The following is a 27,301-nucleotide window of genomic DNA, read 5'->3' as shown; positions in this document are numbered from 1 at the left end:
ATTAATTAGCTAATTCTTATCCTATATAATAAAAGCCTAATATGCTAAGTGTCTGGTTGTCTAGTCATCTGTTCAACCAATCAAAGTATAATATGCTAATGATATGCTAAGGCTGCTCAACCACTCCCTATGATGTGCACTGACCACCAGGGGGCAGATGCTCTGACTAGTAGATTAGCTTGCTGCTGGGCTCTGGCTGATTGGGATGGGCCTAAAATACCCTGGAGCCCTCCTGCAGTCCCTCCCCAGCTGGCCAACCTCCCACATCCCTCCCCAGCTCCAATCATACACCAGTAGGTCCCTCAGCCTGGCCTGTGCCCTCTTGCAATACAGGACCCTTTGAAGGATTCAGAGAGCCGGTTTCAGCCCGATCCTGCAGGCCAGGCCAAGGGACTCCCATGGTGCATGAATTTGTGCACTGGGCCTCTAGTCTATATAATAAAAGCCTAAGCTACTGTTACAGCAGAAGGACCAGAATGATTGGTTGCTATAATGCGCACTGACCAATGCAGGAGCTGCCCCCTGGTGGTCAGTGCACTCCCACAAGGGGAGTGTCTCTCAGCAAGAAGCTAGAATCATGGCTGACAAGCACAGTGGCAGTAGCAGGAGCATCTCCTGCCTCCGTGGCATCATTAAGGAGCAGTGATCTGAGCAGTAAGGAGCAGTGAGCAGGCAGGTGGTAAGGAGCAAGGGATCCCGGACTGTGAGAGGGCACAGGTCCAGTTGAGGGACCCCCCTTCCCTCCCAGTGCATGAATTTCATGCACCGGGCCTCTAGTAAAGAATATATAATAGTGCCTTTTATGTATAACACTTTACAAATGTTAACTATCCTATATAATAAAAGGGTAATATGCAAATAGACCGAACGGGGAAACAACTGAACAACCATTCACTATGACATGCGTGACCACCAGGGGTCACATATGGAACATGGCAGGCATGGGCAGCAGGTGACAGAGCACAGAACATGGCGGGTGGCAGGTGCGGTGGGATGGCAGAGCAGGTGAGCGGGAGCACCAGACCAAGGCAGGGTCTGGTTGCTTTCATCTGCGAGCCTCTACTGGTTACTGAAAATTCTTTGCTCCCACACACCACAGTCCCACCTTTCAGGTGCTCACACCCACTGTCGGTGTCGGCCCCACTCGCACCTGCTGCTGGCGCTGACCCCAATCGCTCTGCACCATCAGCAGATGCCACCAGTGACAGTGCCATCACCCATGGGACCAGGGCCGGCCGTGGGGCAGGGCTGCCAGCGGACAGGGGGGCTGTGGCATGACGGGCTGGGCAGGGGCACAGAAGATGGGCGGAGACCCATCCTTGTGCGCACTGCAGCCTCACAGCCCACAGTTCCTCTCAAGGTTCACGAATTCGTGCACTGGGCCCCTAGTTATTAATATTTCTCCTGACTTTGGCTTGTTCATAGTTTTAGCATTTTTATCTGAAATGAACTGTAATGAGACTAATTGAATTAGCAATAATGCATTGTTATATTTTATTTTGCAAAGGCAACAATATTCAGGAAAAAAAAATTCCCTCTAATACTAGCACTATAGCAGAACCGTATTTGTTTGTATACATTTCCTTCCTGTTTTCATCATAAACATACAAATTTCTATACAGTTGAAATAAATCCATAGTCAAATTACAACATAAAAAAAGCATCCGATTACTCAGGGCCTGAGAATTGTTTTGAAACTTGAGTTTGGTGTATTGCATCCCCCATGTGCCCTCCAATGGGGGCATAGGATGCAGGGGAGGTGGGGTGTGGCAGGAGTGGGAAGAGAAGCCAGAACACTACTCCATCTCTGTTTATGCTCAAGGGAACCTGGATGTCAGTGTGACTGCCCTGAGTGGGATCAAGGGTTCTCTGGTCTTAAGGCAGTATCCTCTCTCACAGAGCAGAACACAGAGGGAGAGGGGATGGCCGGAATATCCCACTGAGGAGGGGAAGCAGGTGCCTTCCACCTGAAAAGGCAGCAGAGATGCAGGGTCAAAGGCTTGGTGGGGCCACAGACATGGAGTCAGCCCAAACTCCTTCAGCCTCTGGCATCTGCTCCTGCCTTTGAGGCAAATCAGATCACCCAGGTGTGTACTGCTGAGGTGTCTGTCTCTCTCTGTTGGTGACATGCAGGGAGTGGTGAGCTGTTAGAAGTCACTGGTGGGGGACCACTGGCCACTGTCCTACCAACACAGAGTGACCCTCACAGAGTGTGAGGAACGAGGCTGCGTAGTAAACAAATGAAAACAGTCGTCAACTGTATGTGCTTCCACAGGACACGGTCAGACCGTCTGTGTGACCTGCTCACAAGTTACAGCTTGTTGACACATCATCCCCAGCTCACTTTTCTAAATCAGCGATGCCCTCTGGCTTCATGGGAGCGTCACGCCGAGGATGGTGCAAGGTGGGGACGATGGGTGATTCTGGCCAGCCGGCCGGCCGCGGGCTTCACTATGGAGACCGGAGAGTGCTCCCTGAGACCAGCATGGCTCCTTTTGGTTAAATACATAAACTGCCATAAAACCTCGGCCGCAACCACCACCGTGGTGATCCTTTCCATGCAATGAATGGTTTTAAAACAAACAGAACCCGGGACACGACTGGAGAGCGCAAGAGGCGGGAGCAGGGGTTCAGCGTGCCATTTAGGTTTATTACCCCGGGTCTCAGCCACCCCAACCGTGCAGACCTGCCCGCGCTGCGGCTGAGTCATGTTTGCTAGCTCAAACAAGAAGCAATAAAAAACTTTTATGGTCCCATGCTATTTCCATCCCTTATTTATTCTTTTTTTTTTTTTCCCCTGTTTTTAAGCCATCCTTTTTGTTTTCTTCTTGCTTATTAAGTTGGTTACTATGGAGATCGTGACATCAGTAATCTTGATTAAGCTTAATGGTCTTGAGCCAACATACAGAGTAAAGGTTTTTATACTTCCTCAAAGCGGTTCGGCCCCAGAGAACAGCAACATGAGGACTGAGGACTGAGGGCTTCATGCTGCTTCTCTAATGGGGGCAACACAGGGTGCCCGGGGTGGGGGTGGGGGTGGGGGTGGGGGTGGGGGTGGGGAGGGGATCCCTGCCCCAGGCCAGCTGGCAGGGGAGCAGCTCCTGTAGACAGTGACACTCCAGTTTCCAAGGCCCCAGTTGAACCCTTGGCCTCAGAAACACAGATGCCATTTCCCTTTAGATTTGGTAAGCATGCAAATACTGATAACAACTAAGCACATACGGCTTTATGAAAAATTACTAAATTGTGGAAGACTTTTAATCCACCTGAGATCAATTTGAACGTAAAACCTCTAAGTCCTTGGGGGTGTTTTTTTTTTTTTTTTCCTTAGTCTTTCACATCTACGAAGGAAGCATATTCTACTTTTTTTGTCTTAATCTTCTGAGGATATTTTCCCATTGATTTTTAGAGAGAGTGAAAGGGAGGGGGAGAGAGAAACATTGATGTGAGAGAGACACATCTATTAGTTGCCTCGCACACATGCCCTGACCATGGCTGGGGACTGAGCCTGCAAAGAAGGTGCGTGCCCTTGACTGGCATCAAACCCGGTGACCTTCAGTACATGGACCGATGCTCTATCCACTGAGCTGAACTGGCTAGACCAGTGGTCGGCAAATGCATTACATATTTATGGTAGAAATTTTAGGGGGAAAAACAATAGAGAACAGAGCCAAATATCAACAGTACAATGATTGACATTTCTTTTGAGAGCCAATTTTTTAAAACTTAATCTTCTTCTAATGCCACTTCTTCAAACTAGATTTGCCCAGGCTGTGGTATTTTGTGGAAGAGCCACACTCAAGGGGCCAAAGAGCCGCAGGTGGTTCGAGAGCAGCAGTTTGCCAACTCCCAGGCTAGGGCATTTGTACTTCTTAAAGCTAGAGTTTATTAACACATATAACATCTAAAAGCTTCCATAAAAAGACCTAAAGACTTCTACTACTTTATAATAACGTGCACTTATTGATGTAAAACCACCTCGTAATGGCCAGAGCTGTTTCTTATCATTCCTCCACGGGCCTGAGGGAGTGGGCCAGCCCCACCAGGGGCCTCCTTGGTCTGCAGTCTGTTGCATGTTACTGTTATAACCATCGCGGGGTTGCCTAAGGGACTTGAGCACCGTGGATTTTAGTAAGCACAGGGGGCCTGGAAGAATCCCCCACAGATACTGAGGGACCGCTGTATCAGGCGAAAATCAAGTTTCAAAACACTATGTACATAGGACCCCGCATTTAACTGCAAATATGTTTTCCCCCCACAAAGACATCATCTAGATGAAAAAACACCAAAATGGTAAACAGGTAAACTATAGTTAAAGGATTACAGATTTTATAGATTTTTTTTCTCTATTGTTTTCTCCCCTAAAATTTCTACCATAAATAGGTACCGCTTTTGTAATGACGTTTTTGTAATTAAGGGGGAAAGATGGAACATCCCTGGTCAGCATCTGCAGCTCTGCCTGTCCCCTTTGTCACTCTATGTCTCCCGCTACTTTAAAACATACACAGCAAAGCCTCCTGTGGGGGCTGCCAGGCCCTTCCTCCCTGAAGGCGGATTTGAAGAAGCCACTTAGCTGCGAAGGCCAGCTCCTGCCCGGGAGCTCCGGTCTGCCGGGCGCTGGCTGGGCCGAGGCCTCCCCAGCGAGCAGGCAGCTGATGCGCGGGGCACTTCTGGGCCTCTGCGGCATCATTACCCCGGCCCTGCGGGGAACAGAGGCATTTTCCCTCCTGCTGGGCTGTGCGAGAACCCAATCAGCATCCTGGAATGCCTCAGGATTTCTTTTCTGCTGGAAGCTGGGGCAGCTCTTTTGAAGAGCAATGCCAGGACTCGGAATGGACCGAAACAAAAGATTCACTGGAGGCCTGCAAACCCAGAAAGCCCTCCACTTCACCCCCCGGGTTTGGGTGGGTGTTTTCTTTGGGCTGATCCTTCCTAAAAGTCCATGCAAGTCCTCAGAAAGTGTGATGCAGGAAAGATAAGAGCAGGGGAGGTTTTATTTTAGAAAACGGGAAGAACCGAAGCTTTCATTAGTAGTGTGGCATCATGTAGGTGTGCAAAGCGCTCTGAGTGATGGGGATGTGACACTCCTGAAATGGAAAGGAATTAGCAGCACCACTGACACACTTCACTGCAGGAATGCCTGGCTGACCTAAGCATGACAGAATACAGAATGGTACAGGCACTTTGGAAAGGAGTTTGTACTTCCTCACAGAGCTCAACATCGAGTCACCATATAATTCAGCAATCCTACTCCTACCTACATCCCCAAGAGAAATGAATGAAAATGTTGTTGTGGACATTCATGCACAGGTTTTTTTTTGTGGATAAAAATTTATGTAATACTTAACCACATAAACACCTGTGCATGAATGTTCACAGCAACAATATTTATAGCAACCAATTAGTAGAGACTAGTCAAATGTCCACCAATCAATAAAATGCAGTTATCCACACAACAGAATATTATTCAGCAGTAAAAATACTACAGAACAGATGAACCTTAAAAATATGCTAAGTAAAACATAATACCACACATTGTATAATTCCATTTATACAAAATGTCCAGAACAGGCAAATTTATAGAAGCAGAAAGTAAATCAGTCAATGCTTAGGGCTGGATCTGGGGCTGTAAGGTGTGGCTGCCAAGGGCTTTCTTTTTGGGTGACAAAAATGTTCTCAAATTAGATAGTGGTGATGGTTGCCCAACTCTGAATATACTAATAAAATAAAATAAAATATAAATGGGTGAATTATATGATATATGACATATATGTCAATAAAGCTGTGTGTGTGAGAGAGAGAGAGAGAGAGAGAGAGAGAGAGAGAGAGAAGAAGAAGAAGAAGAAGAAGAAGAAGAAGAAGAAGGAGGAGGAGGAGGAAGAGGAGGAGGAAGAGGAAGGGGAGGGAGGAGAGATATGGTCCTATAATATGTATTTTAGAAAATGAGAATAAGATGTAGGATTGACTTTTGATAATACAGAGAGATAAAGAAATAACTGTACTTTAAAAAAATATATATATCTTTTTATTGATTTCAGAGAGGAAGAGAGAGAGAGAAAGATAGAAACATCAATGATGAGAGCAACTCCCTGAATGGCTACCCCACTGGGGATCAAGGCTGCAACCCGCCATGTGCCCTGACTGGGGATTGAACTATGACTTCCCAGTTCATAGGTCGATGCTTAACCACTGAGCCATGCCAGCTGGGAGAGAAATAACTTTACTTTCACAATTTCTTGTCTTGGCACACCCTAAAGACTTCATTTTGCTACTCTATCACAGCCCAATTCTAAACAATGCCAAGGCCTGTCAATCATGCCACTCGTGTACATCCTACCCACCCCACCTCCCAACGAAACCTTCAGTCTCCCATCCAGGGCAATTACTTGAGCATTTTATAACAATACCACAAAGCCATGCACAACAAGGGATGGAACCTTGAGAAATTCATAGTGTCATCTACATACGGGATCATAATTTTCTCCTCTTTCCCAGCAGCCACCACTATCCTTTTGAAAGGTTTGCCAGAACAAGCTGATTCAACAAAGAAAGAAGGCAGACGGCCTGGACCAGCTGGTATCCAACTGACCCCAGCACACCAGCCTGGACCCTGTGTCTGCTCCTCTGGCACTGGATCAAACCCAAGAGTGAATGGCTCAGCCAAAAGCAAAGTCCAAACTGCTGTGAGGGAAAGCCAGTTATCAGTGAGTCACCTTTTGACTAATTAGCTGGTGCCAAAGATCTGGGAGATTCCAAAAGGTCATCTTCCTTTTCTGTGGCTTGGTCTTCCTACAATAATCCTATATAATAAAAGGGTAACATGCAAATTGACGCTAATGATGGAACAGCCAGAATGACCACTCGACCAGTCAGCATGAGGCACACTGACCACTTCTCAGTCCTTTTCCCCAGCCAGCAGGCTCTGATCACCCAATGGCAAATGGGGAACTGGGGGGGTGGGGAGGTAGGGCTAGCTGCAGGCAGCCAGGGAAGATGGCCCTGATCACAGGCTAGGCCTAGGGACCGTACGCATGCATCAATTTTGTGCACCGGGCCTCTAGTTCAGGATATCAGCACTTTAACTCTGTAGGTAAGACAGTGCATATACAGTGGTGGAAGGTACCCAACTTCCTGGGTTTGAGGCATAGTCACTGAATTAGCCTATCACATGTCATTTGTTCTCCCTCTTTATGAACATTGAGGATGACAGTTGCAGTAACTATTTAAAATGCTGATATAAGGGTTAAAATGACATAATTCATTTATGGGAATGCCTTTAGCAAGAGCTAAATATATTAGTAGTAGTTGTTGTTTCTTACTCTATAATCTTTATAACAGGGAGAGATTATAATAATAATGAGAATCCACAGATTTATAACTCATTCTGATGTAAACATACCTATACACCACATATAGTACTGAACTAGACAATGTTCAGAGAACTGGAAAGAAATGACTATACACCTTGTACTGTTTATTTGGAGAGAAAAAAAAACAAGAGCTCATGAAGAAATTTATATAAATTATTCTAAGGATTTAACATAACTTGGAGAAAATGCATTTCCCACAGGTAGCATAAATGTGTAGGAAATGGCTTAGTCACGACTTGAAAATGAAAACTTGACTCATGGTGGGGATTAAAGTGGGTTAACTTCATTTTAAGAAAATAGCACCACAGCCACATAAATAACGATCAAGTGCATATACAATGCTGAAAAATAGGGTTTATCTTTTTAGAAACTTCTACTAAGGAGATACTACAAGGCTAATTTACAAACACGCACACACATACACACACACACACATACACACACACACACACACACACGTGTCCACACAAACATGCGCCCCAACTTCAGGTACAACAAAGATAAGTCTAAGTGAAAGTTTCCAAGTTTAAGGAAGGGGTTGGGGAAACAATTAAGCTGGGAAAACCTAGCAGGTGCTGGGAGAATAATGCAATTTCCCAGCGCAGCAGATGTACAAGTGAAACAGTATCCAGTTCAGTCTATCAGATGGTAATTATAGCTGGACTGGGTAGGCACAGCCAAGATGAAAAGGGGCAATTCAAAGGGTAACTGAATGCCAGTGAGTGACATCTTCCTGAGAGATCACATACCAGAAAAAAGCGGGCCAGCACTTAGCTGTGAGAGAGGGTGTGTATGGGGGGGGGGGGGGGGGAGCTGTAAATAAGCCGTCATTTTTCTTTGGAGAAAGGATAAAGGAAAAACAGAGGCCTTAAAGAATCATCAGAGGAGATTTAAACAGACCATCTATAATAACAAAAATGTAATATGCTAATTAGACCGGACAGCCGAACGACCTTACAGATGTCCTTCTGAATGACCTTCCAGACAAAGCAGCGAAGGCAAGCTGCTGCAGCTGGGAAGGCCGAGGCAAGCCACCATGGCTTTGAGGGCCAAGCCCCTTGCTCAAATTTCGTGCATCGGGCCTCTAGTCTCTAATAAGCAACCATAATGGAAATGACAGCAGTCACTGAGTGCTCTGCAAGTATGATCCCTAAAATGATTCTGTCTGAAAGATGAGGGATTTGATTCTGCCTCAAAACTTTTTGAAAAAGAGGGGGAGAGCCAAAACCGGTTTGGCTCAGTGGTGGAGCGTCAGTCTGCAGACTGAGGGGTCCCAGGTTCAATTCTGGTCAGGGGCATGTACATTGGTTACGGGCACATACCCAGTAGGGCATGTGCAAGAGGCAGCTGGTCGATGTTTCTCTCTCATCGACATTTCTAGCTCTCTATCCTTCTCCCTTACTCTCTATAAAAAAGCAATAAAAAAAATTAAAAAAATATATTTTAAAAAATTTTCTGAAAAAGAGGGGGAGAGAGATGTGCACACTATAATCCTATGAACACCGAAAACCAAAATGAAGAACTAACGTGATGAAAAAAATGGATGCCTGGAAGCATCTGTTGATATGGATCCTGAAGCAAGAATAGGAACCGTTTAAGTTCAAAGCAGATTCTCTGGTGTTTAATATCACAAGTCAGAGTCGCTTTAAATCCCAGGGCTGGGAAGGGACCGGTGCTGGAGACCTACCTCATTCACTCTGGAAAGAGGGTCCAACCCCGTGTGCCAAGCCTCCCAGGTCTGGCTCTCTCTGCTATGGGCCGGGGCAGCCCTCTCCTGCCTCAGGGTTGAAGACTGAACAGTCCCATGTTAATACAGACGCTAGAGTATAAGCTCCTTGAAGGCAGGGCCAGTCACAGTCAACCCTGTAGCAGGGCAGGAAAGGGGAGAGTTGGCCTGCACACAGACCCACCCCAAAGTACGTGTGGGTCCGCTTGTTTCGGCCTTTAATTAGCATGGCCTTTCCATTCCTTCAGCCAGATTTCTAGTATCTCCCGAGATCACAGTTCTCCTATAAGTGGGCCGTGCTGATTGACTTAACAAAAAGCCGCCATTGGAATAGTTCTCAGAATGTAGATGCAAAGGCCAGGAAAGCCCATTCTAGCTAAGAAATGACTCTTCCAGGCCCATCCCATGAGGTTCTGGTCTTGGTCAGAAAAAGAGCCGCCTCTCTTGTCCAGGCATCTATCCTGATGGGCCATGGAGATGTTATGCTGAATCTTTGGGGCCTCCCTCTGTGATGGGTGATGGAAATCATTTACATGTTTTCCAGGTCCTTTCTTACGACCTGATATGGGGCAGGCTGTCAATTAATAGAAACAATGGGGGAGATATTGTGGCAGGAACACCTAGCGTCCAAACCGGGCAGAACCGGCCAGGGCCTGGGGGTGGGCGGGAGTGTCTTTCCTGCCATGCGGTAATGAATTTCAATCACTGCTGGCTTGTGCCAGATTCAAATTGGCAACCCACAGAGATGAAACACTTTCTATCCCATTACTCATGCCTGGAGGGATCTGTTTCCTGGAAGACTGGCTTCCCAGGTGAAAGGGAGCGGATGAGAGGTCACTCGGAGGTGGTTTAAATCAGATAAAAAGTATGAACAATGAGTGCCCAGCGAGAGAAATATGCAGACGTGGAGGGGGAGCTAAGGGGCCATCTGAATCTCCATGCACTGGGAGAGGGGATACAAAACATAAAGGTCAAAAGCCCAGAATGCATCTACTAATGAAACTACTTAAGCTCTCTTAGTTCAAGGCTGCAATACTATTTGCTCTGCTAAAGAAAAAGAGAGAAAGAAAAAAAAAAAAGATCAGTGCACTCAGGACTGTATAGAAAGTCCTTCTAAAAATTTCCACTTGGCTCATTTCTTCTCCGATAATCAGCCTAAAACACCGGTCGGCAAACTCATTAGTCAACAGAGCCAAATAGCAACAGAACAACGATTGAAATTTCTTTTGAGAGCCAAATTTTTTAAACAACTTCTAATGCCACTTCTTCAAAAATAGATTCACCCAGGCCGTGGTAATTTTGTAGTAGTGCCACACTCAAGGGGCCAAAGAGCTGCATGTGGCTAGCGAGCTGCAGTTTGCCGACCACGGGCCTAAAACATTAAATCTACCTAAAATATTACAAAGAAAACTTTTAATTAATATAATGTAGTATTTTAACTTTTGAACATCTACGCCCTATCACATGTGGATTATGCTCTTGATGATCCTCTGATCAAGCTTTCAAGATTTCTGAAATTTTTACTAAATCTAAATTGTTACTAAGAACCTTCTGAAGAATGAATACAAGGAGCAGTAACAGTGCTTCTTAAAAAAGCCAGACTTCACCAATACAAATAACAACGCAATGCAACCTAATAGGTACCGAGCATCAGCTCGACCCATGGGTAAGTGGTGGACTTTCTGGACCGGGGATTCCAACAACCTGTCCTCTGCTCTGCCCTGAAATAAGCCGTGACTCTGGGGCGCGGGGGGGCACGAAACAGAACACTTACTTGACCACAGAAAAGGTTGTTAAACATGAGCAACGATTTCATTCATTCCACCGGGGAAGTAATGATAGGATTGTTTTGAATGAAACACAATGTGTTCTCTGGCCATCTCCCACCCGAAGCTCCAGCTCACCTCAACGTTGTCAGACTGTCAGGCTCTGGAGGTTGGGAGGTGGGGGGGAAGGGGGGGAAGGGGGGAAGAAGAAGCGCCTGGTGCTCAGAAGAACAGTGCTCTTGCTATCCAGGCAACAGCTCCGTACCCCGCCCTCCGGCCCAGCCCTGCCCCTCTTGTCATCAGCGGGCGGCTCTGGCCCAGTCACATGTTCTATCCATGCCTGAAGGTGTCTGTCTCAGCAGTGGCTGCAGAGGGCAGCTTCTCTCATCCTCACCTGATCTGACACAGCAGCCGCTTGCAGGTACTCTTACCTGCAGCCCCTTCGTGACTGATAGGCGCTCTGTTTCAGTGACAGGTACAGATGAAGCTATCCTCCCTTGACCCCAAAGCTCTGGGCACCGACTATGTGGTGTTAGCTCTCGTTCCAAAAGACTTGCTTCCCAGCACCTCCACACCCACACAGGCCACCCTAAGGTGCTCCCGAAGGTCCTCCGGGTGGGTGTGGCACCCTATCTCCAGCGAGGCCAGAGCGTGAGCTTCCAGGCCGTGGCCCTGCTACTTGGGACACGCTTTGCATCCTGGATGGAATGATGTGTCTGGGGATTGCGTCAAAATGATCAGGGGAGATGGGGAAGTGGGTGGGGGTGTAGAAGATCCCAAATCGTCCAAGAGTTGAACACTGTTAAGCGTGTTGCTGAGTACCTGGCAGTTTCAGTGCCATTCGACATGTGATCTGAGACAGGTGCCCATCGCCAGCTATCACTGGTCTGTGAAGATGTAAGTGCAGAGGCTGAGAAGCATCCAGGAGCTTTCATAGCAACTGGACAGAGCAATTCTATGCCTGTTAGATCTAGCAATAAAATAAGTAAGCTTGAATTTTTGTCTGTTTCTGAATCTCATTTTCCAAGGAACTCCCTTTTTACAAAGCTGTCAGTATATGGTGGGTTGTGCAGTAAAGACAACACCCCTTGGAGCAGACAGAAGTCCCCGCTCTATATGCAGCCCCTACTCCTGTGCACTTTACATTTCCTGCAGCACAGGGTTGGCGGGTGGGGGGGCGCGGAAAATTGCTATTTGTGTTTAGTCTCTACTCCAATATAAACTTAGAACTTGTCAGAAAATATACATACATTTACCTTTTACAAATGTACATCTAGATGTCGGACTGAAAGCAGCCTGGGTCCCAGCGGGCAGCTGCCCCTGGGATGGGTCCTGGTGGGGGACCCCGACAGGCATCCACAGTAAGTGGGGGCGGTGCGGGGGCGCGCTCCTGCAGGGCCGGGTGGTCTCCAGCTGTTTGTTTTAGCACACCCAGCCCGGATGAGCAACTTCCCGGCTTAACGTTTGGAGAGTTTAAACTCTCCACTTTCCTTCTCTCTCTCTCATGTGGACAACTGTCAGCCTACTGAGGGTGTTTTTTTTAAACTTAGTTAAGTGGAAGTGTATTTTTCAAACATTACAAACCTACATGTAAGTCAGCTTGACAACACCACGCGCATGGCCGAGTGTACATATACTGTACATACCCACTTCCGTTTAAAGCGAATTGGGTTTTATTTCTGTGCCTTTATTCCAAGGTCAAGCCTCAGAGCCACCCCAGAGCAGCTAATCCGTTCCCGTCAATCATCCTGGCTGCCAGCAGAGACGCTCACAGACCCAGTTTAGGACTCAGACCCAAGCATCTTCTAGTAGGTGCGCCCGCTCCGTTATCTCCGTGAGCCTTGTCCAATCTGCGAACGGCCACTTTGGCCTTGAAAGCAACACATGATGGAAAGGGGGACTCTGCTTTGGAGGAAAGGGGAAAGAAAGCAGACCTGAGCGGGGCGGGGGGGGGGGGGGGGGGGTGGCTACAGGCCACCTGTCCTGAGGCACAGCAGAGCATGTGAGGGACCTTGGGGTGAAGGGAGGGGCAGGCTCCTGCCTTAGGCTCACTGCAAAGTGACCAGCTGAGGGAAGGCCTGCAGGGGGGCCTCCGCAGGGCACCCCCGGGAGGGCACGCGCGCCAGGCTGCCTGTAATTAAGGAGCAGCCTGCTCCCGAGAAGACGGTGCTGCCACCCCATCTGCCACGCCCGCCCGAGCTGGCACGGCGCCTCCTGCCTGCTGCCGCCGCCGGCTACCCACCGGTTCCTTGGAGACCTCCTTTGATGGAGCGTTGATGCCCAGCTTTTCCAGAGGATAGACAATCTGTCGTCGTGGCCGCACGGGAACCAAGTAATGAAGGGCGGACGTCAGGGAGTGGGCGTAGGAGCTCTGGAACTGCAAGACAGCAATCTCCGCTTAGGGGGGGGGAGGAAATGTCAGGGCCTCGCAGCACAGATGCCCGCGCGCGGCTTCACAAACACAGGGCCCCGCGCGCGGCCAAACCGGAGGGGGGAACGCCCGGCAGATAAACAAACACGCGCTCCTCCGCGCGGAGGAATGAATTGCGGGTAATGCCTGACGCTAATGAAGATAATTACGGGAGTAATTACATTACTCTCTCTGTGGGAATGACAGATAAACAAGTGGTTTGGTTTATGGGATTTTCAGTACAAGTATTTTCCCCAGGAGGATATGCTTCTGCGCAGCGAACATGAATCAGCTTCATTTGACCCCATTAAGCTGTGATATCTGCGTCCCGTTAACCTTTGCGCGTGTGGCACGGGCTGCCGTGAGGAGGCTCAGAGAGAAAAATGTCATCAGAGGGCGACCGAGCGCAGATGTGAAAACCCTCTGCTTCCCCGGGCCTCTGGTGATAAAATCGGGGTTTTGAAATAAAATGATGAAACTGGGGAGTGGGAGGAGAGGGAATTAGATCGTGTTATTTTGATTTAAATTAATACTAAATTGTGACTCAAATGTATGCTTGCTGAAATGAACGATGATAAATCATGTTTCAGGAGAAAGCTTTAAATATAAATTTTACTCCATTTTTAAAACTTGGCAGAGAAATCTGAACATGGTGATCTTTCTTCCTTTCACATTTATGACTTCTTAGGGATTTTGGTGAAATTAATTCGGCGTTTCAAGCATTTAAACCTCAAGAGTTTAAACTGTGAAACCAACATTTTTTTTTTATTATTGTCTAAAGTTTTACATACGTGTCCTTTTTCCCTGACTGACGCCCCCTGCCCCCAGCCATTCCCACCCCGGGCAAGCCCTCACTGCCCCAGTGTCTGTGTCCATTGGTTATGCTAACGTGCATGCTTACAAGTCCTTTTGAAAACAGCATTTTAAAAGATATATTTATTGTACTTCAGCTGGAAAATAAAACTAAACTGTAGGTGTAGTTTAATAAATAAGCTGGTTTACCTGGGACTTACTTGCTATTCTAAAATGCCCCCAGGCATTTCTAAGAGCTTCTAGAAGGGACTTCTAAAACCCTTCTCCAAGGAAGGGTTTACCCGCTGAACCCAGACCCAGGAGCTCCCAGCCAGAGCTCCGCTTCTCCGCCCGGAAGGGCTCTCAGTCCATGTCCGGGGAGGGCGGCGTGGAGGAAGCCATCTTCATAACGTGAGCCCGGAGCTCATTCTCACTGCTGTCGCCTGGGGACTTATTTACAGCAGAATCTGAAGATCCTGACCTGAATTATCTGGTGCTGCTTCTTACGCTTGTTTAGATGTACATGTGTGAGTCGCCCGGAAGTGCAGGCTGAGGAAGTCTGTTCCCAAATGTTTCTGCGTTCCGTATGAAACAATGCAGAGCATATTCCGAATCTATGTAAATATATGAGCACTCAATAGAATGCCTACCATACTGTTTGCATTGTGGATGCAAAAGAACTTTCTACCAGCTCGGCACCAGCATGCAACATGATGAATAAAAACTAAGAGTTTAATATCACAACCTGAAGGTCACCAACAGCAAACTAAAAAGAAATTGTGCAGGATCAGGATTTTCCAGCAAAACTGTTACCTGCCCATCTCATTAAGTTCAAATCTAGGGCACTCCCACAGATGCAGTGCTGCACTGTGACAAAAAAATAAAAATAAAAATAAAAATAAATCATCCTAAAACATGTTCTGTATCCCAATAGAACTCTTTTCCACGTTTTTCTTTCTTTCTTTCTTTCCCATTCCCTTTGTACTTCTCTAAAAGGCTTTTGTTATGTGACTGTACGAATACACTTTCGAGTGTTTTTGTGTTTAATGAATAAGATCATTTTAAAAATATTTAGCTCACTTGTAGAAATATGACAACATCAAAGCTTCTAGGCAGAGGGTGAGAACGTTTTTGGTCATGAATGGGACCTGGGACCGTTTCTACCTAGTCTGGTGGTGACATCTCATCACTTCTCCTAGGACCAGGGCTGCTGCTGATGGAGGAGCAGCAGGCAGGAAACACCACCTGGGAAATCCAGCTTGGAGACCCTTCTCTGAGGAGCAACCAGGACACTGCAGTGAGTATGTTCGTGTCTGTATATGTGTGTGCACACGCGCATATACAGGGTGGGACAGAAGTAGGTTTATAGTTGTGAGTACGTGAAAAACAGAGTTTATTCTTGTATTATTTTTTATTCTATGATCTTCCAAACAAATAACTGTAAGCCGACTGTTGCCCCACCCTGTATGTGAGACTCAACAAGGTACTTTGAACAAACAAGACAAACATCTCATGTTCGCTAGTGAAAAAGTGCTATGAAGAAGACTAAAGCAGGATAAATGGGCGCAAGACGAAGAGTTTGTTCTCTGGGCACGCAGACGGACATACTGCCTACACAGCGGGTGTGTGTTCGTTAGAAAAGCTCCAGCTATGGAAGTGTAACTAGTAGTGTGCAGCATTCTATGGGCACTTACTAAGGACAGGTTAAGCCAGCATCATGCATCTCCACTTTTTACCGATTCCTTTCATGTGGTGATCACAGTGCTTCTTTGAATGCTGTGACCACACATCAGTCTCACGGGATTGAGCTGCCTCTTCTCATGGGTTCATCGCTCAAATGCTCTTTGCCTGAAGAACGCGATAGGATCATTTTGGCTTTTCCCTAACGCATCATGAGAAGTGGTTTGACTTTCGTGTCAGTTTTGTCAAGATGGAAAAGCCAAGAAATTGTTCTGCTAATTATATTGGTTGTGATTGTTTCAGAAATTCAAACCCTGAACCTTCGCTGCCATACAAGAGCCAAACTCAGCCTGGCCACTGCGACTCAGAGCCACGCTGCAGTCCAAGCCCACCGGGCGAGGAAGGAAAGACGGCTCCCAGCGCAGAGGGCACTGTGCGCGCCGACCCGAGGGAAACGTGAGTGCCAGAGTCTCTCACCTTGCCGTCTCGGGAAGCCGGGTAGATGGGGTAGTAGAGACAGGACTTGTGTCCCAAGCGGAAGATCTCCTTCAGGAAGAACTTGGTGTAGTGCCGGAAGATGGGGTTGATGGCGAAGTGAAACAGGTGTGCGTGCTCTTCGCGCTGGTGGTGACTGAAGTAGATGAAGTCTTCGATGTTGTAGTGGGACCGGATGTACTCGATGTCCTGAAAGGGGGCGGGGAAAGGACATGTAAGAATGTGTTAAGCAAAGGGCATGCGTTTTGTGATGCATACATTTTAAAGAGCAGTTTAGGTACCGTAGTAAGAAGTATGTTTTTCTCCTGTGATTTACTATCGATACTTCATCCTCCTTGTTAATTGTTAAGAATTAAAAATTCTTTCTCACAAAAGCTATTGTTCTGATGGCTTGTCTCTGGGGCTGCATGGCTTTGGATTTGTTCCTCACAGAGAGCCTGTGTACGTGCTAGAGACCAGGTATCGGGATGGAGCTCTTCACCGCGATGGGCAAAGAGGGCATGAGCTGGTCAGCACAACCGACCACGCAGGTGCAGATGTCAGGAGCAGGACAACCCCCCACCAGCATCCTCTGGACTTATTGCTGATCCCATCACATATTAATGTGGAAATGAGTCACCCCACAAGTCACACACCTTGATTGGCACATGTGGCTGGGTGGGCCTACAATGAAACTGTGAGGTTGGACCTCAGCCATAGGCATTTCTTAAACTTTTTATCTCTCTGGGACAGTCATGTGCTGCTTAACAACTGGGATACACTCAGAGAAAGGCATCTTTGGGCGGTCTTGTCATGCTAACATCATAAAGTGCAGGTGCACAAAACATAGATGATACCACCTCTTCCTACATAGGCCATACGAGATAGCCTGTTGCTCCTAGGCCACGAACCCATACAGCATGTCACTGTACAAAACAGCACAAGGTTAAATCAAGCACAAGAGAAAATGGTGCCATCAAGAAACTCAGTAAACCCGAGATGTTTAAGGTGGCATACTGTTTTACAGCAGACTTTGTTTTATTTTTGTTAATCCTCCCCAGAGGATATTTTCCACTGATTTTTAGAGAGAGTGGAAGGGAGGGGGAGAGGTAGAGAGAGAGAGAATGACTGCCTCTCGCATGCATCTGGACCAGAATATCCTGCCTGAAACTGAGGTTCACGCCCTTGGAGGGAAACAACATTCTGCAGGCCAACGCTCTACCCACTGAGCAAAACCGGCTAAGGCCAGGCTTTTTTTTTTTTTTTTATAAGTAGAAAGAATAGATTTTAAAGTAACAATTAAAAGTACAGTAAATATGTAAACCAGTAACATAGTTGTTTATTACCATCACCAAGTGTTATGTACAGTTCGTAATTGCATGTGCTATGCCTTTACTGGTATCTGACTGGTGGATTTGTTTACACCAGCATCACCACAAAGATATGAGTGAATGAATGAGTGCTGCATTGGGCTATGCCATTAGGACAGCTATGACAGTGATAGGAATTTGTCAGCTCCATTATACCCTTATGGAACCACCGTCCTATATGCGGTCTGCCATGGATGTTGTTGTGTGGCACATGACTATTTAATTTTTTGTAATTTTTAAATTGATTTTTAGAGCTAGAGGGAGAGAAAAAAGAGAAACGTCGATGTAAGAGAGAAACATTGACCGATTGCCTCCTGCACGCGCCCTGACCAGGGATCAAACCTGCAACCTGGGTATGTGCTTTGGCCAGGAATTGAACCTGCTAACGTTCAGTGTACAGGACGACACTCCAACCAACTGAGCCCCTGGCCAGGGCCTGTGTCCCTTTTTACACTGTGGGAGGTAATTTAAAGGACTGGTGAGTGTTTACTTGTGCCAGGAAATACTGCACACACGGTTCCTACTTCTTTTGGGCCTGGCAAAGATCAGAGCATGTGACTCGCTCATAACAGCAGTGCCCACACTTGATATGCAGGAAAAATCAAACCACATGCAGACTGAGAAGCACCTACTTATAGTTTGTCTTTTCACAGTAAAAATGTCTTAAAAGCACACTTTCAACAAGAGGAATTGGCCAGGCTGGCATGGCTAAGTGGTGGAGCATCGACCTATGAACTAGGAGGTCACGGTTGGATTCTCGGTCAGGGCACATGCCCGGTTACAGGCTTGTTCCCCAGTGTGGGGTGTGCAGGCGATAGCCAAACAATGATTCTCTTTCATCAATGATGTTTCTGTTTGTCTCTCCCTATCTCGTCCTCTCTGAAATCAATTAAAAAAATTCTTTTTAAAGTAGAATTGAAAATGCAAGGAACTTTATTTATGCTTTTATTGCAAGGCTGACACTAGAAAATCCTTGAAAACTGTGAGGGTTGTGTCTAAGCTCCTCAAGGTTCCTTGTCTTTCTAGCGCGTGCGCGCACACACACACACACACACACACACACACACACACGAAACGAGGTTGGGGTAACCAGGCCAGTGGTGGTATCCAAGGGAAATTCTGGCAATGTGTGACCTTTCTGTCTGCATGGACCCCATACCTGCCTTTACACTTAACATATTTTACTTAATTACCTACGAGGCATCCCTCATTATAAAATAAAATGAGTGATAAGTGTCGGACTCAGAAATCAGTAAAAACAAAGAACCAATAGAGGTTATTAGCTCAAAACAGCAGATGGGTCTTGTGCATCTAATTTTGTCCCCCTCCCAAATCCCTTAAACTTAAACAAAAAAATTATTTCTAAAATAATGAGGAGAAGTGATGAAGGGACACAAGAGTAAGGCAGTTTCACCTTAGAAGGAAACATACCAAAGTTCTCTACCACAAGGTGAACCCTGCCTACCTGGGTCCTTGCCTGCTGCTGCCAGTACCACCGCCAAGCACCACAAGAGGAAGTCAGATGACTGATGCCCCTCCCAATGAGACGGGGGTGGAGGGGGAGTGGGGGTGGGGCGCGGGCAGGCCTCCAGTGACTGGAGAGAGGCACTGGAGACAACTGTCAGGCATACCCATGCCAGACAGCCATACTGGTAATCTGATCTGTCAATCATGACATGAACAGACTTTGGAGGAAAACTGACAAATGCAAAAGACCAGAATAGGGAAACATACAACTTACACTCCAGAGAAAACAGAGGTTATTTAGGGAACAGAAAGAAGAGAATTAAAAAAAAAAAAAAAAAAAAAAAAAAAAGCTACTTAGTATCCTCAGAGATACCAAAAAGGATTTTGAATGTAACATAACAAACAAAGAGGCTACAAAAAAGAAACAAGAAAAAGACTTGGAAGTTAAATATATGAACCCTGAAATTAAAATCTCAATAGGGGGCCTGGATAATAGAAGGGACATGACTGAAGACTGAATTAGGGATCCAGAAGCCAAATTAAAGAAATCTAGGAAAATGTACAAGAGATGAATAAATAAAGAAGAAAGTTAAAAGATAGTAAAGGATCAATTCAAAAAGTCCAATATCCATCTAAAAAGGAACCCAAGAAGAGGAGAATAGAGAAAATGAAAGGGAAGAAACAGTTAATGAAATCATAGAAGGAAGATGTTCCCAAGTTCAAAAGAGGTATAAGACACTTCTTGGTAAGATTTCACAAATTCAGATATAAAAACAAAAAACATAGAAGACATACCAAAGAGAGAGAGAAAACAAACAAGTATACATTTATTTATATCAGATTATATTTTATCAGTGACCCTGGATTCTGAAAGAAAATGAGAGTAAAAACAGCAACATCCTAATGGGAAATAATTCTTATAAAAATTATATACACATCCTGCTGGTGTTGCTCAATGGTTAGAGTGTTGGCCCACACTCCAATTGAGCCAAGGGTCACAGGTTAGATTCCTCCTCAAGGTATATACCGTATTTTCAGGTTCAATCCACAGCCCTGCTTGAGGCTTGCACGGGAGGCAAATAATCAATGTGCCTCTCTCACATTGATGTTTCTCTCTCTTTTCCCCACCCCTCCCTTTCTCCCAGACTCTCTAAAATTCAATGGAAAAAAAATATCCTTGGGTGAGGATTAACAACAACAAAATTCTATTATAAACACAGCAAACAAATATTCAAGTGTGAGGACAAAATAAAAATATCTTGTTTATGTATGTACTCAGAGACACTGCCTACCACTCTCTCTAAAAGAATTTACCTCAAAAAAGAGATAATGAATCAAAAGAGAAATGAATCTAAGGATAAGGTGAGTTTGACTACATTAAAGGAAGAAAGCCATATGAACATCTCAATAAATGCCAAAAACACATTTGATAAAATTCAATACTCACTCATAATAAAAACTTTTAGTAAACTAGAAATGGGAGAGAGCTAGCTGCCTTGACTTGATAAACAATATCTCCCAGTAACTACAGCAAATATTTTACTAAATGGGGGGAAATGCAGAATCATTCCCATTAAAATAAGAAAAATCACAAAAGTATCCATTATAAACACTACTATGTGATGCTATTCTAAACATGCAATAAAACCGGGGGGGAAATAAGATATAAACATTTTTAAAAGAAGGCATGGCAGATTCTGCATTTCAAAGTTGGCCATGATGGTATTTCCTGTCCCTCATGCTATCTACAGAGAGAAGTTGTCACATCATAAGTTGGAGTCCATTTCTCCATCCCTGGAATCTGAGCCTGTCCTGGGACTGCTCTGACCAGCAGAATGATGGTAGACGTTATGATGGGTCAGAAAAGAATCAGCGGAAAAGCTCTCAGAGCTACTAAGAGCCCCCAAAAAGCTGGTTGGATATAAGAATACAAAAATTAGTAGCTTTCCCACATCTCAAAATAAACATTTTGAAAGTACATCGAAAACAACATGTCTAGCTGTAATATCCAGAAAAATATGAAACATGTAGAAATAAATCATAAATGTCCAGGACTGTTTTGGGGAGGGTCTTAGCAGGAAAAGATGCGTGTTCAAATGAGTATAACTGGAGTTTAACAAAGGGACCATTTACAAGGAGAGGGCAGGATACAGAGAAACCAGTAGCGATGATGTAGCAGTAACTCCAAGCTATTACCACCCTCATGAGAGGTACTGGTTGCTGGAGTCCAGTAAGAGTCATGGAGAAGAGGCTGCCCTGAAAAGAGGAGGGAATTCAGCGGAGAGACCAGCCCGGGGCAGCCCAATCTCACTTTCCTCCCTCCCTCTGATCAGGGTTCCCCATTGGTCAAACCTAAGTGGGAGCCAACAAAGCACCCATGATGCTGCCCATCAGGTTAGGCTTCCTGGGACAGAACAAGCCAGAGAAAAGAGTGAGCCTGCAGGGGTAAACAGAGTGCCCGGCACACACAGCCTGTATGAACAAAGCCACAAAAGTTTTCTGAAGGCTCTAGCTAGTTTGGCTCAATGGCTAGAGCAACAGCCTATGGACTGAAGGGTCCCAATTTCTACTCCAGGCAAGGGCAAATGCTGGGGTTGTGGCCTCTCTCCTCAGTCAGGGGGCATGTAGGAGGCAGCCGATCAGTGATTCTCTCTCATCATTGGTGTTTCTATCTCTCTCTCCGTTTCCCTTCCTCTATGAAATCAATATATATATATATATGAAGTTTTCCAAAGAACCCAAAAGAATTCAACTACCACCACAACAAAAATAGAGAAAGCTATGTTCCTACAAGAAGCACCTCAATATTTTAATTGTCAATTCTTCCTGAATTTATAAAAATAAAAGCATAATATGCAAATTGACCAAATGACTGAACTGAACAGAAGAACAACCTTTCAGACCACCATGCCATAACATGCATGCCAAGGCAGGTGCGATGCGATTGGTCGGAGGGTGGGGGGGCGCCATCACCCCATGATCACCCTGCAGAGGGAGGCCCAGACCACCGTCTGTAGGGTGATTGATGGGGGGCTCTGTGATTGATTGCCCCAAAGAGGGAGGCTCAGGCCAGCCAAGCGATCGCACCCCATGCCTGTCACCAGCAGAGGGAGGCAACTGGTGGCAGGGGAGGGAGGGCAGCGCCTCACAGCTGGCAAGCAGTGGCAGTGGCAGCGGTGGAAGCAGGGCTAGTTGCCACAGCTGGGGGAAAGAAAGCCCCAATAGGCCCTGATCGCCCTCCAGGCTTAGGGACCCTACCCGAGGGGTCCCAGATTTTGAGAGGTTGCAGGCCGGGCTGAGGGCTTCTAGTTGTTCTATAAAATCTATATAAGTACAAATAAATTCATAATAAGTATTACAAGGTTTATCTGGAAGACAATTAAAATTTAGGAGAAAAGACTCCTCCATCAGATAGAAAAGCATAAAATAATGCCATAGATACCAACAAATAAATCCATGGAACAGAATAGAGAGTAAAAATAGAGGCAGGCACATGGAAACTTAATCATGTAAAGGCAGCATTTTAAATCAGTAGGGCAAGAAGCTACTACCTGTAATAACTACTTTGGAGTAACTGACTGTGCACTTGGAAAACATATATTCAAATGTCCACTTGACAAAACACATGCACAAGTGTGCAGCAGCGCGCGCACGCGCACACACACACACACACAGAGCGTGTAAATAAGTGTGAGGAAAAATGTTGGAGAGATAAATGCCTAACTCTCAATAGTAGTAATCCTTCAGGAAGAGCCGTGGGATTCTTTTCTGATGGTGGTGGAAGACTATTTGAATTTTTAGAATGTGAATGTGTTCATATACTCTTTGCAATATTTTAAACACTTTTGAGCTGGAAAAAAAATGAAAATTTAAGAGGCTATCAAGTGGGATGCAAGGAATAAGAAGCATTCATATTAAATAAGTAAAAATGAAAACTTCAAAAGAGGCATTGTGTGCTACTTCATGAAATAAAGAGGCACAATCAAGGAAATCAATATCCATTTTGCAATTTACCATTTCGTCTCTGATCACTGCAATGCCAACCACTTGTTCTGCCACCTCAGCTACAAATGCCTGCAGTGGTGTTCCACCCTGAAAAGATGAATATATTTTTAAAACCCTAGAAAATATCGCCATCCATGTTCCTGAAAACAGTCAATAGTAGGTTTGAACCATAATCACACAATGGTCAGAACCCAAGTCTATCACCACTTACCCTTGGGCCATGTAGCAAGTGACATGGCCACCCTGTGTTCACTTCATCTTCATTCAACCCTGTAAGTATTATCATTCTATCTCCCTCATTTCGGAGAAAATGGGTTTGAGAGGCTGAGTAACTTTCCAAGCCCTCCTGCTGGTAAAGAATGACTCTGCGATTCAAATGGCATTCCCTTGACTCAGAATCTTTCTTTAGATCTATCAATACATCAGTGGTTCTTGAATATTGTGACCTCAGGACCCCTATGCCCTGAGGACCCAGGGAGCTTTGGTTATATGCATATGTCACTGTTTTCGGTATTAGTAATTAAAACTGAGACCATTTTGAATTTTAAAATTTTTGTTTAACCTATTAATCGAAACAATTTTTTTAATCTGACAAAAATATTTATAGAACAAGAAGTTGCATTGTTTCATATTTTTGCAAATCTCTAACGTCTGGCTTAATGGAAGACAGTTGGAGTCTCGTATTTGCTTCTGTATTCAATATGTTACAACATGTTATTTTGGTTGAAATACATGAAAAAAAAATCTATCTTCACAAAGATACATAGTTGGAAAAGGGAGAAGTATTTAAATAATCTTTGCATATAATTATGGATATTCTTTTTTTATGCTCCACCCAAACTCACTAAGTGGTAGTGTTTTAAAGATTTAAAATCTTTACATGTGGAATCTGAAACCATATCAATGAAATTTTGTGTGTGCTTCTACCTTAACTCGCATTTGTCTACTTGACACTTTGAATGATTCTTTTATTATATATCTATGCATGATTTTGTAGCATCATGTATTGTTTATCTGGAAAACATTGGTTCACACCAAGCTCATTCAGATTTTCCAAATGTAGACCCATTTTATAACAAAATATCAAAACATCACATTTCGTATCATCACCACCAGGCTTATCAGAAAAAGTCTGTTAAGTATTAGGAAGCTGTCAAAGTCACAATGGCAGAGATTGATTTTCCAAAATTATAATTTTTTTCTTGAAAGCTTGACTTTTAACACAGGGGACAAGTGTTGTCAGTTGTTTTCTTGGAGTGGCAAGCTCACCTTTTTTTTTTTTTTTAAGACAATGTCTGCCAACTACCTGAGACTGAATACCCACATTGTGTCTGCCAACTGTTCCTTCAAGTACCAACGGTGTTCTGTGAAAATGCCAGCCAGGCCAGCATGCACCTCAGGCAATGGCAGAACTGCCTTTTCATTGAAACAGCCAGCAGGCTTCAGTCTGAGGCCATTGAGTTGTGTGAGCACTTCTCATTTCGCACACAGAACACTAAAAACACATGCACTCAATGATTAGGACTTAATCAAGTTAACTGTTTTTACTGTTTCAACTTAAACTGACTTTCTCTGGGTGTTTTTTGGGGGAGTGTTTGTTGTTGTGTTTTAATTGAAATGTCTGTTGAGATAGATGTAGACTCACAAGCAGTTGTAAGAAAAATACAGAAAGATTCCTTTTACACTTTGCCCAGTATGCCCTACTGGGAACATTTTGCAAAACACTAGTATAATACAACAAGCCGGGAACACACGCTGATATGACTGTGTGTGTGTGTGTGTGTGTGTGTGTGTGTGTGTGTGTGTAAGTTCTAGCCAACTGTATCCCCTTTATGGGTTCATGCATGTACCACCACAGTCCTTGGGGCCACCAGTGAGGAGACGAGCATCCTCACTTCCTTCAACCTCAGTTTCCTTCTCTCTCTCTTCTTGTTGCCATCTGCTAGCACACCATGCTGCTCCCAACACACGATTCTCCCATGGAGGTCCAGGGAGATTTCAGGTTGACCCTCCATGGATCACAATGGTCCCATAACATGACGAAATGGAAGCCAACCTGGCCATAGCAGGTACTTACAGGGTCTCTCTGAGCATCATTGTATTGCTTTAAATCCTCTAATATGCGTTTATTGAGTTTGAGGTTACTGATGAGATATTCAACACCAGAAGTATCCAATAAAGTGGCTAATCTTATCTTAATCTTCCTAGGTAAAGAGAAATATACTTTCTTTAGGTTAAAGTACCAAATACATATTCTTCCCAAATGGACACAGAATTATAACATCATATTTCTGTAAGACAATAGCAGCAAAATGTCTTTATATGACATTGGGTTTGATTAATTATAAAAGTAACTCTTTCATTGTAAGAAACCTGGAAAAACATGAAAAAAAGTGCAAAGAATAAGGAAAAACTAACTGATAATGTCATTAATCAGAAACAACACCAAGTTACACTTTAAATTATTATAATTAAAAATGTTCAGCACCATGCTTTATTTCATATTTAATTCATACATAAAGCCAAATTCTTCCTAAAAATTTTTAAGCATGTTAAGATGTTAATAAATTACATTTAACCTGGGCTGGTTTCATGAGTCTTAATTGTTTTGTTTTGTTTTGTATTGTTTTGTTAATTCTCACCCAAAGGTATTTTTTTCATTGATTTTTAGAGAGCATAAAATGGAGGGGGCGGGAGGGGGGAGCAAGAGAGAAAGAGAGAGGTTGAGAGAGAGGGGAACATAATATCAAGACACATCAATTGGTTGCCTCCTGAATGTACCCAAACCCAGGCTGGGGATAAACCTCCAACCCATGTACGTGTCCTTGACCAGGAGTCCAATCCGCAACCCTTCACTGCCCAAGCTGATGCTCTAACTACTAAGAAACATGGGCCAGGGCTTGAGTCTTAATTCTTAACAATTGTATCTTTGATTTTGTGTTTTTATGTGAAATTGAGTAAAACAATAGTGTAGGGAGCAGTTATAGGGTTAAGCCTCGGACTGACCTGCTGGGAAAGTTGCAAAGAAGTCCCAGCTGGGAGGGCACAGCCCTCTTAGCATAATTAAGCTTGATCTTGTGACTGCTCCCTAGATCTTTCCTGGGCAGCTAGTGGGCTGTGGGAGGGGCAGCAAGTGCTACCTAAACAAGAGAAACTTACCAGAACATTGTAAATTACCTTGTTTACCCCTGACTATAAATAAAGCCTCAGCTTTGCAGTCTGGATCTGTTCTGTAGCCTCAGCCAAGCACAGAAGATCCACTTAGACCCAGCTTGTTCTCTGTCTGTCTCTTTCTTCATCCTTCACCGCCCTCTCAGGCTCAGCCTTTGGCTGTGCTGGTGTGGCTCACAATAGAGCATGTCTGGGGGCTTGGAGCCTTGGCTCACATGTGGTACCACCTCCCACCATCACTCCATGATGCGTTCTCTCCCACACCCTGCTCCATGCCTGCTGCTGCCCTGTACTGGAGGAGAAAAAGGTGTTGCATTCGTGGGGGAGGCCCACATTCAGGGAAGCCCACCTCAATGGGGTCCTGGACACAGATATGGGAAGGATAGAGGGTCAGATGTCCCAGAGTCTCTAGTCAGAGCATGGTGATGGCAGTGCCACCTGGGCAGGCAGTGCCGTCAAGTATTCAGCTGGCAACTCAGCATGGCACCTCTTCCTCAACCTCCCCCTCCTCTCCAACCCGGGTACTTTGTGAATCTTGGTGCAGAGCTTGTTAGCTGTTGGGGATGACATTGTAGTGGTGGGCCCACAGGAAGGGGAGATGACTTCCCCATCTTAGGTCAGAGCCCCACACTGTCATTTTGCAATGGGCCCAGCATATTCTTTAGCTGGCATTGTACTGAATGCTCTCAGTCACTCAGGTGTAATTACTAAATTGGACAGTGCAATTCTTACTAACATTAATAAAGTGAAATGTGGCATATTTGCAAAAAAATAATCTATATCTATAATTAACTTGTATGAAGATTAAAATTAATATCACCTTCATTTTACAAACAGTTATTAAGTGAAAAATAAGAATTTGGTTCTGATGGGGCCACCTGACACCAAAAATCTAGTTCAGATGGATTGAAGAAGTAGGAGTCGCGCACATTGCGCGCAGAGGACAGTCTGTTGACTCTGATGCTAGACTCCTCTAGCGGGAAGGAGAAAAAAAGCTCCAGACTGGAGGAACTCGACGAGTGCTCCCCCCCTCTCCCCACCCCCACCCCCCCAGCCTTTGAGACTGCTGA

The 27,301-nt window shown here is 45.1% G+C and overlaps 1 protein-coding gene across 1 annotated transcript in view; it reads right to left on the bottom strand.

Annotated features, from left to right (window-relative positions):
• The window catches only part of CFAP61 (cilia and flagella associated protein 61), a 218,618-nt gene that overhangs the window by 120,523 nt on the left and 70,794 nt on the right, over positions 1 to 27,301 (bottom strand). Inside the window, exons 14-17 of the mRNA XM_045574878.1 lie at positions 25,138 to 25,264; positions 23,070 to 23,147; positions 16,222 to 16,428; positions 13,105 to 13,239 (exon numbers count right to left, since the gene is read on the bottom strand). Of these exons, the coding sequence (XP_045430834.1) occupies positions 13,105 to 13,239; positions 16,222 to 16,428; positions 23,070 to 23,147; positions 25,138 to 25,264 (547 nt within the window). The remainder of the gene's footprint in view (positions 1 to 13,104; positions 13,240 to 16,221; positions 16,429 to 23,069; positions 23,148 to 25,137; positions 25,265 to 27,301) is intronic.

Source organism: Pipistrellus kuhlii, unplaced genomic scaffold (assembly GCF_014108245.1).
Source record: "Pipistrellus kuhlii isolate mPipKuh1 unplaced genomic scaffold, mPipKuh1.p scaffold_m20_p_6, whole genome shotgun sequence".
NCBI classification, from domain to species: Eukaryota; Metazoa; Chordata; class Mammalia; order Chiroptera; family Vespertilionidae; genus Pipistrellus; species Pipistrellus kuhlii.
Note: the sequence above shows the minus strand (reverse complement) of the source record. Positions and strands in the feature narration are given on the sequence as shown.